This window comes from Theropithecus gelada, chromosome 16 (genome assembly GCF_003255815.1).
Source record: "Theropithecus gelada isolate Dixy chromosome 16, Tgel_1.0, whole genome shotgun sequence".
In the NCBI taxonomy this organism is placed as follows: Eukaryota; Metazoa; Chordata; class Mammalia; order Primates; family Cercopithecidae; genus Theropithecus; species Theropithecus gelada.
The window spans coordinates 75,061,464-75,073,943 of NC_037684.1; the positions used below are offsets into that span (position 1 = coordinate 75,061,464).

Below are 12,480 nucleotides of genomic sequence, written 5' to 3' on the forward strand. Positions count from 1 at the left end.
CCTCCCAGGTTCAGGCCATTCTCCTGCCTCAGCCTCCGAGTAGCTGGGACTACAGGCGCCCGCCACCACGCCCGGCTAGTTTTTTGTATTTTTAGTAGAGACGGGGTTTCACCATGTTAGCCAGGATGGTCTCGATTTCCTGACCTCGTGATCCGCCCGCCTCGGCCTCCCAAAGTGCTGGGATTACAGGCTTGAGCCACCGCGCCCGGCGCCATTCTTATCATCAGAGGGAGGGAGTCCGGGCCAAGCGGAATCTGTGTGAACAAGCCTTGTGAAACTTACCCTCATCTGCCTCGTCACTTCTCCACGATGAACTGCCTTAGCCCAAACCTCTTTGTCTTGTCACATTCTCACAATTCACTACTGTCTGTCCAACCAAGTGTAGAAGCTTTCGGCCCTAACGGCTTCTTGAGTCTTCATTTTGCTTGTGAATGGTCCCATGTACATGTGAAAATTACTCAATAAAATTTGTATGCTTTTCTCTTGTTTGTCTTATGTCAGTTTAATTATTGGTCCTAGTCAGTGACCCTGATAAGCTAGAGGAAAAAATGTACCTGCCTTACAACTTCAGATTTAGGTGGACCTGAATTTGAATCCTGCCCGGGTCACTTAGCAGTGTGACCTTGACAGACCCACTTTCATTCTCTGACTCAGTTTCCTCACTGTAAATGGGGAGAAGCATCTCTGCCTCACAGGGTCCTGGGGATCAGAGGAAGCACCTGGCGCACAGTGGAGCTCAGCTATCGGAGGCTCCTATAAAAGGCCTATCACAGGCACAGGCCAGGAAAAACTGGCAAGGAAAGACAGTTCCAGTCTTTGAGGAGATGAATTGAACCCACACAGAACCCCAGTGAGCAAGTGGAAGCTACTGCTAAATAGATGCTGAGCCCTTTGGAATGAGGGGGTGCTCAGAGGGTATATGGCAACCTGGGGTCCAAACAGCACTGATTACCAGCTGCTTACCAGCAAAGGGCCTGGGTTACCACCACCACCAGATGTGATGTTGGCTTGTTTTTGTTGATGCCTGGTACTAGTCATGAAGGAGGATGGAGTAACAGCATGATTGAGGCGGGTGAATGACATAATAATAGCTGCCCTCTCTGGAGGAAAACCAGGCTCGATCCCTACCTCAAACATTACATGAAAACACACTACTGATGAAGATTCAAATGTAAAAAGTTAAACCATAAAAGTGCTAGCAGAAAACCTGGGAGATTTTTTTTTTTTTCCTTTGAGACAGAGTCTCACTCTGTTACCCAGGCTGGAGTGCAGGGATGCGATCTCGGTTCACTGCAACCTCTGTCTCCCAGTTTTAAGCGATTCTCTCGCTTCAGCTTCCCGGGTAGCTGGGAATACAGGTGCCTGCCACCAAGCCCAGTGAATTATGCATGCACTAATTCTACTACCTTAAAAATTTAAAAGTTGTTTTAAATTTATTTATGTATTTACTTTTAAGACGGGGTCTTACTATGTTGCCCAGGCTGCTCTCAAACTGCTGGGCTCAAGCGATCTTCCTGCCACAGCTTCCCAAAGTGCTGGGATTACAGTTGTGAACCACCTCCCCCAGCCAAAAAAATTTTATTTCTGAATGGTAAAAGCACCACAGACAACACTGCAAGATAAAACACAAACTGGGAAAAATATCTGCCCTTAATTTCACTGACAAAATCTATAAAGAGCTCCTACAAAGTAATAACTTTTTTTTTTTCTTTTTTGAGACAGTCTTGCTCTATTGCCCAGGCTGGAGTGCAGTGGCACGATCTTGGCTCACTGCAACCTCCACCTCCTGATTCAAGTGATTCTCCTGCCTCAGCCTCCCAAGTAGCTGGGATTACAGGCGTGTACCACCACCCTGGCTAATTTTTGTATTTTTAGTAGAGATGGGGTTTTACCATGTTGTCCAGGCTGGTCTCGAGCTCCTGACCTCAAGTGATCCACCCACCTTGGCCTCCCAAAGTGCTGAGATTACAGACATGAGCTACCATGCCCAGCCAGGTAATAACTTTTTAAAAAAGAAAGGTCTGGTCTGATGGTAGTAGGTTATCAGAACTTATTAAATTTGGTGGGTCACTAAAGTTGGTATACAATCTCCCACTGCTAAATTTGACTAGCTAAAAAAATAAACAGAAAAAAAGAAAGAAACAGCCAGGTGTGGTGTTGTGTTCCTGTAGTCCCAGCTACCCAGGAGGCTGAGACAGGAGGATTGCTTGAGCCCAGGAGTTCGAGGCTGCAGTGAGCTATAATGGTGCACTGTACTCCAACCTGGGCAATGGAGTTAGACCCTATCTCTAAAAATAGTAATAATAAATAATTTGAGAGAGAGGGAGAGAGAAACCAAAAACCCAATAGAAAAGTGGGCAAGGGCAAAATATAAGTACAAATAATTCACAGAATAAGAAACACAAATGGTTGTAAAACATGTATTGCTCATCCCCACTTAAGAGAAAATAAATGCATACTCAGGGTGCACAGACTGGCAAAATGAGGAAGCCCATGACACTGGCCTGACGATGGCTGTGGAGGGTAAAGGTTCTGTGGGTTACAGTTGGACAATAACCATGAAAAACAACAATGCACAGTTTCCACTTTTAGGACTTCATCCTGCAGGTCAAACTTGCACCAACTTATTCAGTGGAACACTAAAGAGCAAAAGGTTGGGAAAAAACCTAACTGTTCATCAACAGGGACTGGCTAAATAATTACGGCTCACCCATGCAATGTGATATTTTAGTTATAAAAAAATGAAGTAACTTTCATTTTGGAAGGCTCTCCAAGATACCTAACATAGGAAAGCAAAGTACAGAACAGGGCAAGCTATGCACACACACACACACATACACAAGAAAGCAAAGTATAGAATAGGGCATGCTATGCTCACACACACAGGAAAGCAAAGCACAGAACAGGGCATGCTATGCTCACACACACACACAGGAAAGCAAAGTACACAATAGGGCATGCTATGCGCATGCGCCCGCGCACGCGCGCGCGTACACACACACACACACACAGATACAGGAGTAGGAGGGAGACCATATCCCCTGGTGGTCATTGTTCAGTCTGTGCCATGTGCACACACCACCCATTCAAGAGTGCAGCTGACTACACACAGACACGCTGTCATCCTTTTAGGCTGACTCTGCTCCAGGCCTTGCACAAGTGCTTTCCCTCTCTGTCTCTGTTTCTCACTACAGTTCTTCGAGGTGGTTATCTCTGTTCTGCACATGAGGAAATGGAGGCTAGGAGAGGGTCCATAATGGATCTCTGGGTCACCAGTGAGGAGTCTGCCTGAGCCCCAAGCCTTACATGGCTGCACCATGACCCTGAAACGTGGCTCACTGGGCACCTGGAGCAGCGCATGTGCAGTGGATGAGGCCTAATGGGGGTGAGTGGGAGGAGCGTAGGAAAAACTATAGGAGAGGGCCTGTCAGGGAGGGAACTGGGGGTCTGCAGGGCCTATGGGGTCTTGGGAACTTCTAAGTCAGTGGCCTCTATCTAGGCTGTGCATGGAAAGCACCCGTGGAACAATGGAAAATCCCTGTGCCAGGCCACGCCCCAGTCTAAGTGGGTGCTGCTGGGCCTGGATGCGAGCACATTTCCAGGGCCCGGGGACTCCGCATGCAGGCTGGGCAGGATCCACTGCTCTTGGCTCTAGAAGGGGAGCACTAGGGTAGTCAGCTCATCCGAGGTGGCCTTTGAGGAGCTGGCCCGCACTGAAGGCAGGTGCCTGAACGGAGGAGCAAGTGGCACGTTCCATGCTCCAAATCAGGCTTGGCATGGCCCACATCCTACTTCTGCAGAGGGACTCGCTGCTGAGGGGCTGGGTCCCTGCACCGGGCCTCAGGAAGCGCCAGATAGCTGACACTCCCAAGCCCAGTGGCTACAGGGACCAGATAAATGTCAGGAAGAAAGGCTGGACAGGGACTGGGGGGACTGGAGACATGACCTGTCCAGAGGGAACAACTGCCACTCAAGCCCTGATGACAGCTGCTTCCAGAGAAGCTGGCAACCACAAATTTTTCTGCGAAATCTGCTAGTTTCTAATGTCAGCAGGATGTTCAAAATGTTTTAAAACCCTACATAGGCCAAATAAAACACATATGTGAGCCAAATGTATTCCTCTGCCGACAGTTTTGAACTTCTGGTTGAACACAGTAACCCCTGCTCCCTAAAATATAATAAGGAGGGTCTTGAGAATTAAATCACACAGCATGTGAGGCCCTGGAGGTTAATGAGACAGGAATGGGGGTGGCCGTGGGGGAGGCGGGAAGCACCTGGGAGTGGATCATTGACTCCATCGGATCTGAACTTGTGCATCGAGGGACTTTGCTCTACTTTAAGTTCACAACAAGGAAGGGCCTTATGGGATCCCTAAAGCCCCTTATGCTACAAGCAAGCTTGGTGTGTGTGAACAGTTTTTGGAGGAAAAAGAAGGTCCACAGCTTTCCTTAGCATCTCACAAAGATCTGTGATTTACAATAGGCTAAGCATCCTGTCTTTAAAAGTAATGCCAACTCAAAGAGGCAGCTGCCATCAAATACAAAGACTGGTGCCCTTCCCAATGGCCTCTGCTTGGGCTGGACCCCATGGCCTGGTTAGGCCGAGTCCTGACCACCCAGAGCCTTCTCCTTTGCTGCTCCTAGGGGGTGGAGGAACACCCTTCCTCTCCATCAACTTTTCTTTCTTCTGTGAGCCTCAGCCTTCCCTAAACTCCCCCGCCTGAGATAAGGTGCCCCTAGGGCACCCCGAAGGCTCCCCAGGCTTCCCTCCAGGATGGCACTGATTCCTCTGCTTGCTCAGGTCAGGGCTGGGGCCTGGGCCTGGGTCTGAGCCCCACAAGAGCAGGAACCATGTCCAGTGTGGCTCTAGCTTCCTAGGAGCAGGCAGAGAGTAGAGCTCAGAAAACGTCTATTAAATGAATGAATGAATGAACAAAAGGATGGTAATCATTAGTCAAAATAGTAATGGTAATACTAATACTGTTATTAATAGTAATGATGATGATAAGTTCGGGGATGGAGCTGACCTTGAATCCCAAGGGCGCTTTGTGTGACAAAGATCCACAGGCCACACGTCAAGTGGTGGGGAGCTGTAGTTGGTGGGGCTGGGGTAAGGCAGGCCTTGGCTCTGCCACTGATTAGCTGTGTGATCTCTTGCAAATGGGGACAATAACCATTGGCCTCAGGGGTCATCAGAGGGTACAGGAGTTGCAGCCCCTCTACAGTGGGGGTGGCAAGAGCAGGGAGGGCCTCAGGAGGCTCGGGGCCTACCGACAAGTGCTTCTCCTCGAACTGGGCAATCTTGCATTTGCCCTGCTCCTGGTTTTCCTGGATAGCCTCGTGGACACATTCACTGAAGGTGTCAAGCTCTATTTTCCGCTTCTCCTGCTGTTTCAGGCCATACTCAAAAATGTTCACGCAGATGATGACAAACTTGTCCTTGTAGGTGAGTGGCCGTTAAGGAAATCCACAGCTGTTTCAGGAGCAGGCTGCGGAGGGCATGGCAAAGGTGTTGGTAACCCTGGCACTGTGCGCTCAACAGTGTGTGGGACTCAAACTCCTGGTCTCATGTGGTTCATTTGGTGGATGAAGAAATCAAAGGCCCAGAGAGCCAGGACTGAGATGTGGGTACAATGTGTGTTTGGTGCGTCCCCACCCTCAGCCTGAGGGATTCAGGAATGGGGCCTGTGTGAAGGAAGGAGGCAGGGACCACTGGGGAGTCTACAGAGCAGAAGGCAGACATGCTCAGAGAGGTCCCAGAAGAGAGGCCTAGGGAACCTGGGGGCCTGTGAGCCGGTCCCAGCTGGGGAAGCAGGCAGTGTGCGTTTCTGTCTCTTGTGTGCTATCTGGAAGGGCACCCTTACTGAGGGCCTGTCTTGGTGCTCAGCTGCTGCAGTTGTACTGGGGATGTTCAAGTCCTGGCTCTGCCACTGCTTCCAGGACCCATCCTGGCAAGTCACTTCACCTCTCTGGGCCTCAGTTTCCTCATCTGCAGCTGAGGGTGCAAAAGAGCCTGCCACATGGAGTCCTTGGAGTCAGGAAGGTAAAGCCCACGGGACCTTGGTGATCCTGTGGGATGGAAACTGATGCCCGGAGAGATGAAATGCCTTGCCAAAGTCACATGGCTACACGGGGCTACAGCCAAGGCAAACCTGGGTCACCAGCTGGCAGAAACAACCCAGCCCAGGAGCTCTGCTGTTCACTGTTCCTCACCACCCTGCCCTCATTCTTTCCAGAATGTCAGGTGTGTTTGGTTGTTTTTGAGAGATGGTGATATAGTTTGGCTGTGTCCCCAACCAAACTCATCTTGAACTGCAGCTCTCACAATTCCCATGTGTTCTGGGAGGAACCCGGTGGGGGGTAACTGAATTATGGGGGTGGGTCTTTCCTGCGCTGTTCTCGTGATAGTGAATGAGTCTCACGAGATCTGATGGTTTTAAAAATGGGAGTTTCCCTGCACAGGCTCTTTCTTTGCCCACCACTCACATAAGATGTGACTTGCTCCTCCTTGCCTTCTGCCATGATTGTGAGGCCTCGCCAGCCATGTGGAACTGTCTATCCAATTAAACCTCTTTCTGGCTGGGCATGGTGGCTCTCGCCTGTAATCCCAACACTTTGGGAGGCTAAGGCAGGTGGATCACCTGAGGTCAGGAGTTGGAGACCAGCCTGACCAACATAGTGAAACCCAGTCTCTACTAAATACAAAAAAAAAATTAACCGGGTGTGGTGGCACATGCCTGTAATCCCAACTACTTGGGAGGTTGAGGCAGGAAAACCACTTGAACCCAGGAGGTAGAGGTTGCAGTAAGTCGAGATTGCACAATTGCACTCCAGCCTGGGCAACAAGGGCGAAACGCTGTCTCAAAAAAACAAAACAAAACAAAACCCAAAACCTCTTTCTTTTGTAAATTGCCCAGTCTCAAGTATGTCTTTATCAGGAACGTGAAAACAGACTAATACAGATAGGGTCTCACTACGTTGCCTAGACTGGTCTCAAATTCCTGGCCTCAAACAATCCTCCTGCCTTGGCCTCCCGAAGTGCTGGGATTATAGGCATGAGCCACCTCATAGGCCCAGAAGGTCAGGTTTTTGAGTGAATTTCTCTCTATCCAGTGAAGGTGGCTCCACAGACTCATCTGTGACTGGATGCCTTAGCTCAGAGCTCTCAGATCCAGGAGCTCCTTGATTCTGTCCTGAGTCCCTCAGCTCACAATTTAAGCCCATTGGTTGGTGGTCATGGCCATGGCCCTAATGACAGGTACCAACCACATCCTCTGGGCTCCAGGCAACTGGGGAAAGAATCAGCTTCTCAGGCCCCACAGACAAAGCTTCAAAAGCTGGCCTCTAATGGGGTGACCCTGGACAGTCAAGCTATGTTTCCCCCAACTATAAAATGGGGTTAATGATGGTACCTGCCTAGTGGGGTGGTTGAGAAAACAATAAATACCAGATCCAGGTGCACAACAGGGACAAGCAAGTACGGCTAATGAGAACACATTTCAATCCACTTCTCCACCACTGAAAACCTGGCTTGCCAAACACGGCCAGCCCATGCCATGCTGACCAGATACTCCACATGTCCCTGAAATCCAGACAGCATCTCCCCCATGCAGCTCAGCTGACCTGGCTCTGAACTGCCTCTTGGGTACATTACTCTCAAGTGGAGATTTTGCCTCCCAGGGTCTTACAAGAGAGATGGAGAAACTGAGGCCTAGAGCGGAAGGAGTCTTGCCAAGGCAGGCTGGTGGCACAGGCTGTGAGACAGCCATGAACTCAGAAGGATATGCCTCAAGGAGCTCACTGACACCAGGCAGGTAGGACAGCTTGTTGCCCTCTGAGTCCTCAGCATACATGCTGTCAAACAGGAAGGAGCCGTTCAGGTGTTCCACAAACGCAGTCTGCAGGCAGAAAGACACCTAGGTAGGACGGCTCCTGTCAGGGGCTCCTGCATCGTCTCACAGGCCCATGAGGAAGGCAGGTCAGGAGGGGGCATGTTCCAGGCAAAGAGAATGGCATGTGCAGAGGTGCAGAGGCGTAAAACTGCAGGCTGTTTCCAGAATGTTACACATGGCTCAGTCTGGTTGCAAGGAGGGGTGGGGACCAGTGGGAGAGAGGCCAACAGGGTCTAGTCATGAATTCAGGGCCATGCTGGGCTAAGGGACCCGAGCCGTTTCTGGCATGTCATGGGGAACTGCCTTAAGGGTCTGAAGGGGCCTCTGACAGACTGTTTTTAGCACATTCTCTCCAGCAGCTGGAGGTGGGAATGCCAATAAGGGGTAGGGTCAGGACTGAGACGAAGCTGGCCCTGGGGCAGGGAGCAGACGAGCCAGGCGGGGAGAGGGCTTCAGGCCCTGTGGAGGGAGCATGATTTCTATGTTTTCAGAGCCTGGGGATCCCTGCGGACCGTTTTACTTGATCAGTGCCCTCTTGTGGGCATCTCTGAGCGGGGCCGAGGGCGTGCAGCCTGCCAGAGCGGTACCTTGTGCTTCTCCAGCTCCTCCTGCTGCGCCCGCTCGTCCTGCAGCCGGACCTGCATCAGGTTCTCCCGGTGCTTCAGCTCGTCGATGCTGTACTGGTGCTTAGCCTCTGCAAGCTCTTTCTGACCAGGGAATGGGAGTGGCATCATTACAGGAGGTTCCTCCGAGCCACGCCGCCTCTGCCATGCCTCCTCTGCCACACTGCAGCCTCCTGCGTGTGGGCAGGGATGTTGCGTGAAGGCTGTGAAAGCCATGAGGTCTCGTGGATGAGAATGCCCATCTCCTGATGACCCTCACCAGGTTTCTGTGAGTGCAGGGAAATCAGGGAAAGACCAGGAGGAGCAGAAGCCAGCGTGGCAGACTGGGGTTCCCGGGGCCAACCCCAGGGCAGGAGCTACAGCAATGGAGTGCTCCCCTCGCCCCAGACTGGGTGTTCTCCACAGAGGACTTGCTCTCTCACTCCCAACAGTCCTCAGCAGGCCTTCTGGCCTTTTTTTGGGGAAGGAGGACAACAGGACAGAGGTAGAGTGAGGTCACAGGGCTGGTCACAAGGGTCTGGCCCTTGGCTCTCTCCACCGCACTGGCTCATCCCCCTGCACCTGGCGGGGAATGCTGGCACCTCTAGAACTCAGTCCCCACCCCTTCTCACCTCACTCCACGTGCCCCAAGTGATCCCACCTGTACGATGGCTTCAAGTACTGCCAACTGGCAATCCTTAGATGACACTCAGGTCTCTACCTCCAGCCCTGACTCCGCCCCTGAGCGGCAGGCCTGAGCCTCTGATGGCCTGGTTCCCTCTGGAGCTCAGCTGTTAATACTGCTCCTGGGATGACACCAATTTGGGGTGAACCCTGGCTTGGCCTTGAGCCAGTGATCCTGGCTAACTGCTTGCCCTCCTTCAGCCTCCTCAACTTCTTTTCTTTTTTAATTTTTAAATTTTTTCATTCTGTTGCCCAGGCTGGAGTGCAATGGCATCTTCTCAGTTCACTGCAGCCTCAAACTCCTGGTCTCAAGCAATTCTTCTACCTCAGCCTCCTGAGTAGCCAGGATTACAGGTGTGCACCACCACACCTGGCTAATTTTGCTAGTTTCTGTAGAGATAGGGTCTCCCTATGTTGCCCAGGCTGGTCTTGAACTTCTGGACTCAAGCGATCCTCCCGCCTCAGCCTCCCAAAGTGCTGGGATTACAGGCATGCGCCACTGCTCCCAGCCCTCCTCAGCTTCTTCATCTGGAAAACCAGACAGGGCAGGCCAGCTGTGATGTGGCCCTGGGACAGTGTGTGGAAGAGGCCTGGCCCCTGGGAACATGCACGAAACAGTACCCACAAGGGTGCTGCTGGAATCCCTCTGACAGAGGCAGGTAAAGGGATTAGGAAGAGGGAGCTGCCCTTTCTCTCCCAGTTGTGGGCAGGGAAAGCTACTCTTCAATGCCTCTTTTCCAAGAAACCTGGGGGCTTGAGGACTGTGTCTCACAGGGCTGGGAGACTGAGAGGGAGACACTTGCTGTGTGGTCATCAATGCGCCGGAAGTCCAGGTACACGAGGTCAGGAAGGTAGGCACAGATGAACATCTTGTAATCCTCTGCCTCAGAGATAGGGTTCCCGGAGAGGCTGAGCGTCCGCAGGCATTTGAACCGCCGGAGGTAGACGATCTGGGGAGAAAAAGGGAGAACAGCCCATTTTCTTTCTTTTCTTTTCTTTTTTTTTTAGATGGAGTCTCGCTCTGTCGCCCAGGCTGGAATGCAGTGGCACGATCTCAGCTCACTGCAAACTCCACTTCCCGGGTTCACGCCATTCACCTGCCTCAGTCTCCCGAGTAGCTGGGACTACAGGCGCCCGACACCACGCCCGGCTAATATTTTTGATTTTTAGTAGAGATGGGGTTTCACTGTGTTAGCCAGGATGGTCTCAATCTCCTGACCTCGTGATCCACCCGCCTCGGCCTCCCAAAGTGCTGGGCTTACAGGCGTGAGCCACCGCGCCCGTCCGAGAAAGGTCCATTTTCTTGGCAGCCACAGAGTTGAAAACACAGCTGCACCTCCCTCCTCAGTACTCTTTCAGAGTCAGCCTGGCCACAGCACCATCAGCAGTGGGTGGTGTGACAGGCCGTGTGCAGGTATGGGGGTGTTCCAGGCTGGGAAGCAGTACCGAGACCTTCCATCAGAAATGGGCTTTCCAAAGAACCACCAGACCGTGGTTCAGGTCTGCGGAACCACGTGGTGAGACCTTGAACGAGTTACCCAACATCTGTGAGCTTCGATGTCCACATCTGTAAAATGGGTATAAGGATATCATGTGTGTTACAGGTGTTGTAAGGACCAAATGAAATAAACTATGAAAAGCATTGGCAGAGTGCCTGACACCTATTCAGTAATGGTAGTTTTAGTTGCTGTTACTAGTATAGGCACACCCTTTTATTTTTAAAAAATCTTTTAAATTTAATTTAATTTTATTTTTTGAGATGGAGTCTTGCTCTGTCACTCAGGCTGGAGTGCAGAGGTGTGATCTTGGCTCACTGCAACCTCTGCCTCCCAGGTTCAAGTGATTCTCATGCCTCAGCCTCCCCAGTAGCTGGGATTACAGGCACGTGCCACCATGCCTGGCTAATTTTTGTGTTTTTAGTAGAGATGGGATTTTGCCATGTTGCTCAGGCTGGTCTCAAACTGTTGGGCTCAAGCGACCCACCCACCTCAGCCTCCCAAAGGGTTGGGATTATAGGCATGAGCCACCATGCCCAGCCCTATTTTATTTTTAAGTAGGGATGGGGTCTTGCTATGTTGACCAGGCTGGTCTTGAACTCGTGGTCACAATAAATCCTCCCACCTCAGCCTCTGCACCTGGCCAGGCATGCCTTTTTAGATTGTAAAGCCCCATGAAAGGTACAAATATCTTAAATTAAATGGAACCCAATTTATGGCTAACCTTGAATTCCCTGGATAACAGCCAGGGAAACATTCCACTACCTTTATTTATTCTCCCTACACTCTATTTTTAGTAAAATGGGGAAAACGTTAACTAGGTAGTTAATATTAGGTTGGTGCAAAAGTAATTGTAGTTTTTGCCATTAAAAGTAATGGCAAAAAAGTGTTTTAAAAAAGCAATATTTCGGCTGGGTGTGGTGGCTCACGCCTGTAATCTCAGCACTTGGGAGGCTGAGGCGGGGGAATCACGAGATCAGGAGATCGAGACCATTCTGGCTAACATGGTGGAATCCCGTCTCTACTAAAAATACAAAAAAAAATTAGCCAGGCGTTGTGGTGGGCACCTATATAGTCCCAGCTACTTGGAAGGCTGAGACAGGAGAATCGCTTGAACCTGGAAGGCAGAGGTTGCACAGAGCCAAGATTGCACCACTGTACTACAGCCTGGGTGACAGGGCGAGACTCTATCTCAAAAAAAAAAAAAAAAAAAAAAAAAAAAACCTTCATTGGATAGCATCTAGACACTGTACTATGCAAAAGATAGAAAAAAAAAATAGCATGCTTTTCTGAGTGAATTTCTTTCAGTCATTTATTCAGCAAACACTATTAGTCACCTAGCAGGCCTCCAGCACCAGGTAGGTTATGAAGATACAGTGGGGAACAAGGCTCATGGGGTCCCTGCCCTTAGGGCAAGAGCTTATATTTTAGGAACGGGGGAAAAATGTTTTCTTTTTAATTTTTTTTTTTTTTTGGATGGAGTTTTGCTCTTGTCACTCAGGTTGAAGTGCAGTGGTGTGATCTCAGCTCAATGCAACCTCCGCCTCCCGGGTTCAAGCGATTCTCCTGTCTCAGCCTCGGGAGTAGCTGGGATTACAGGCACCCGCCACCACACCCGGCTCATTTTTATATTTTAGTAGAGACAGGGTTTCGCCATGTTGGCCAGGCTGGTCTCAAACTCCTGACCTCAAGTGATTCGCCCGCCTTGGCCTCCCAAAGTGCTGGGATTATAGGCGTGAGCCACTGGGCCCGGCCAAATGTTTAAAAAAGTAAGTAAAATCATTATGGTTTGGGTTAAGTGCTATAC

The 12,480-nt window shown here is 50.6% G+C and overlaps 1 protein-coding gene across 2 annotated transcripts in view; it reads right to left on the reverse strand.

The window, feature by feature from the left end:
- Positions 1-12,480, reverse strand: part of DRC3 (dynein regulatory complex subunit 3) — a 41,946-nt gene that overhangs the window by 13,388 nt on the left and 16,078 nt on the right. For both annotated transcript variants that reach the window (XM_025362887.1, XM_025362888.1), the window contains exons 4-7: positions 9,977-10,127; positions 8,479-8,594; positions 7,785-7,897; positions 5,271-5,445 (exon numbers count right to left, since the gene is read on the reverse strand). In XM_025362887.1, coding sequence (XP_025218672.1) covers positions 5,271-5,445; positions 7,785-7,897; positions 8,479-8,594; positions 9,977-10,127 — 555 coding nt within the window. The remainder of the gene's footprint in view (positions 1-5,270; positions 5,446-7,784; positions 7,898-8,478; positions 8,595-9,976; positions 10,128-12,480) is intronic.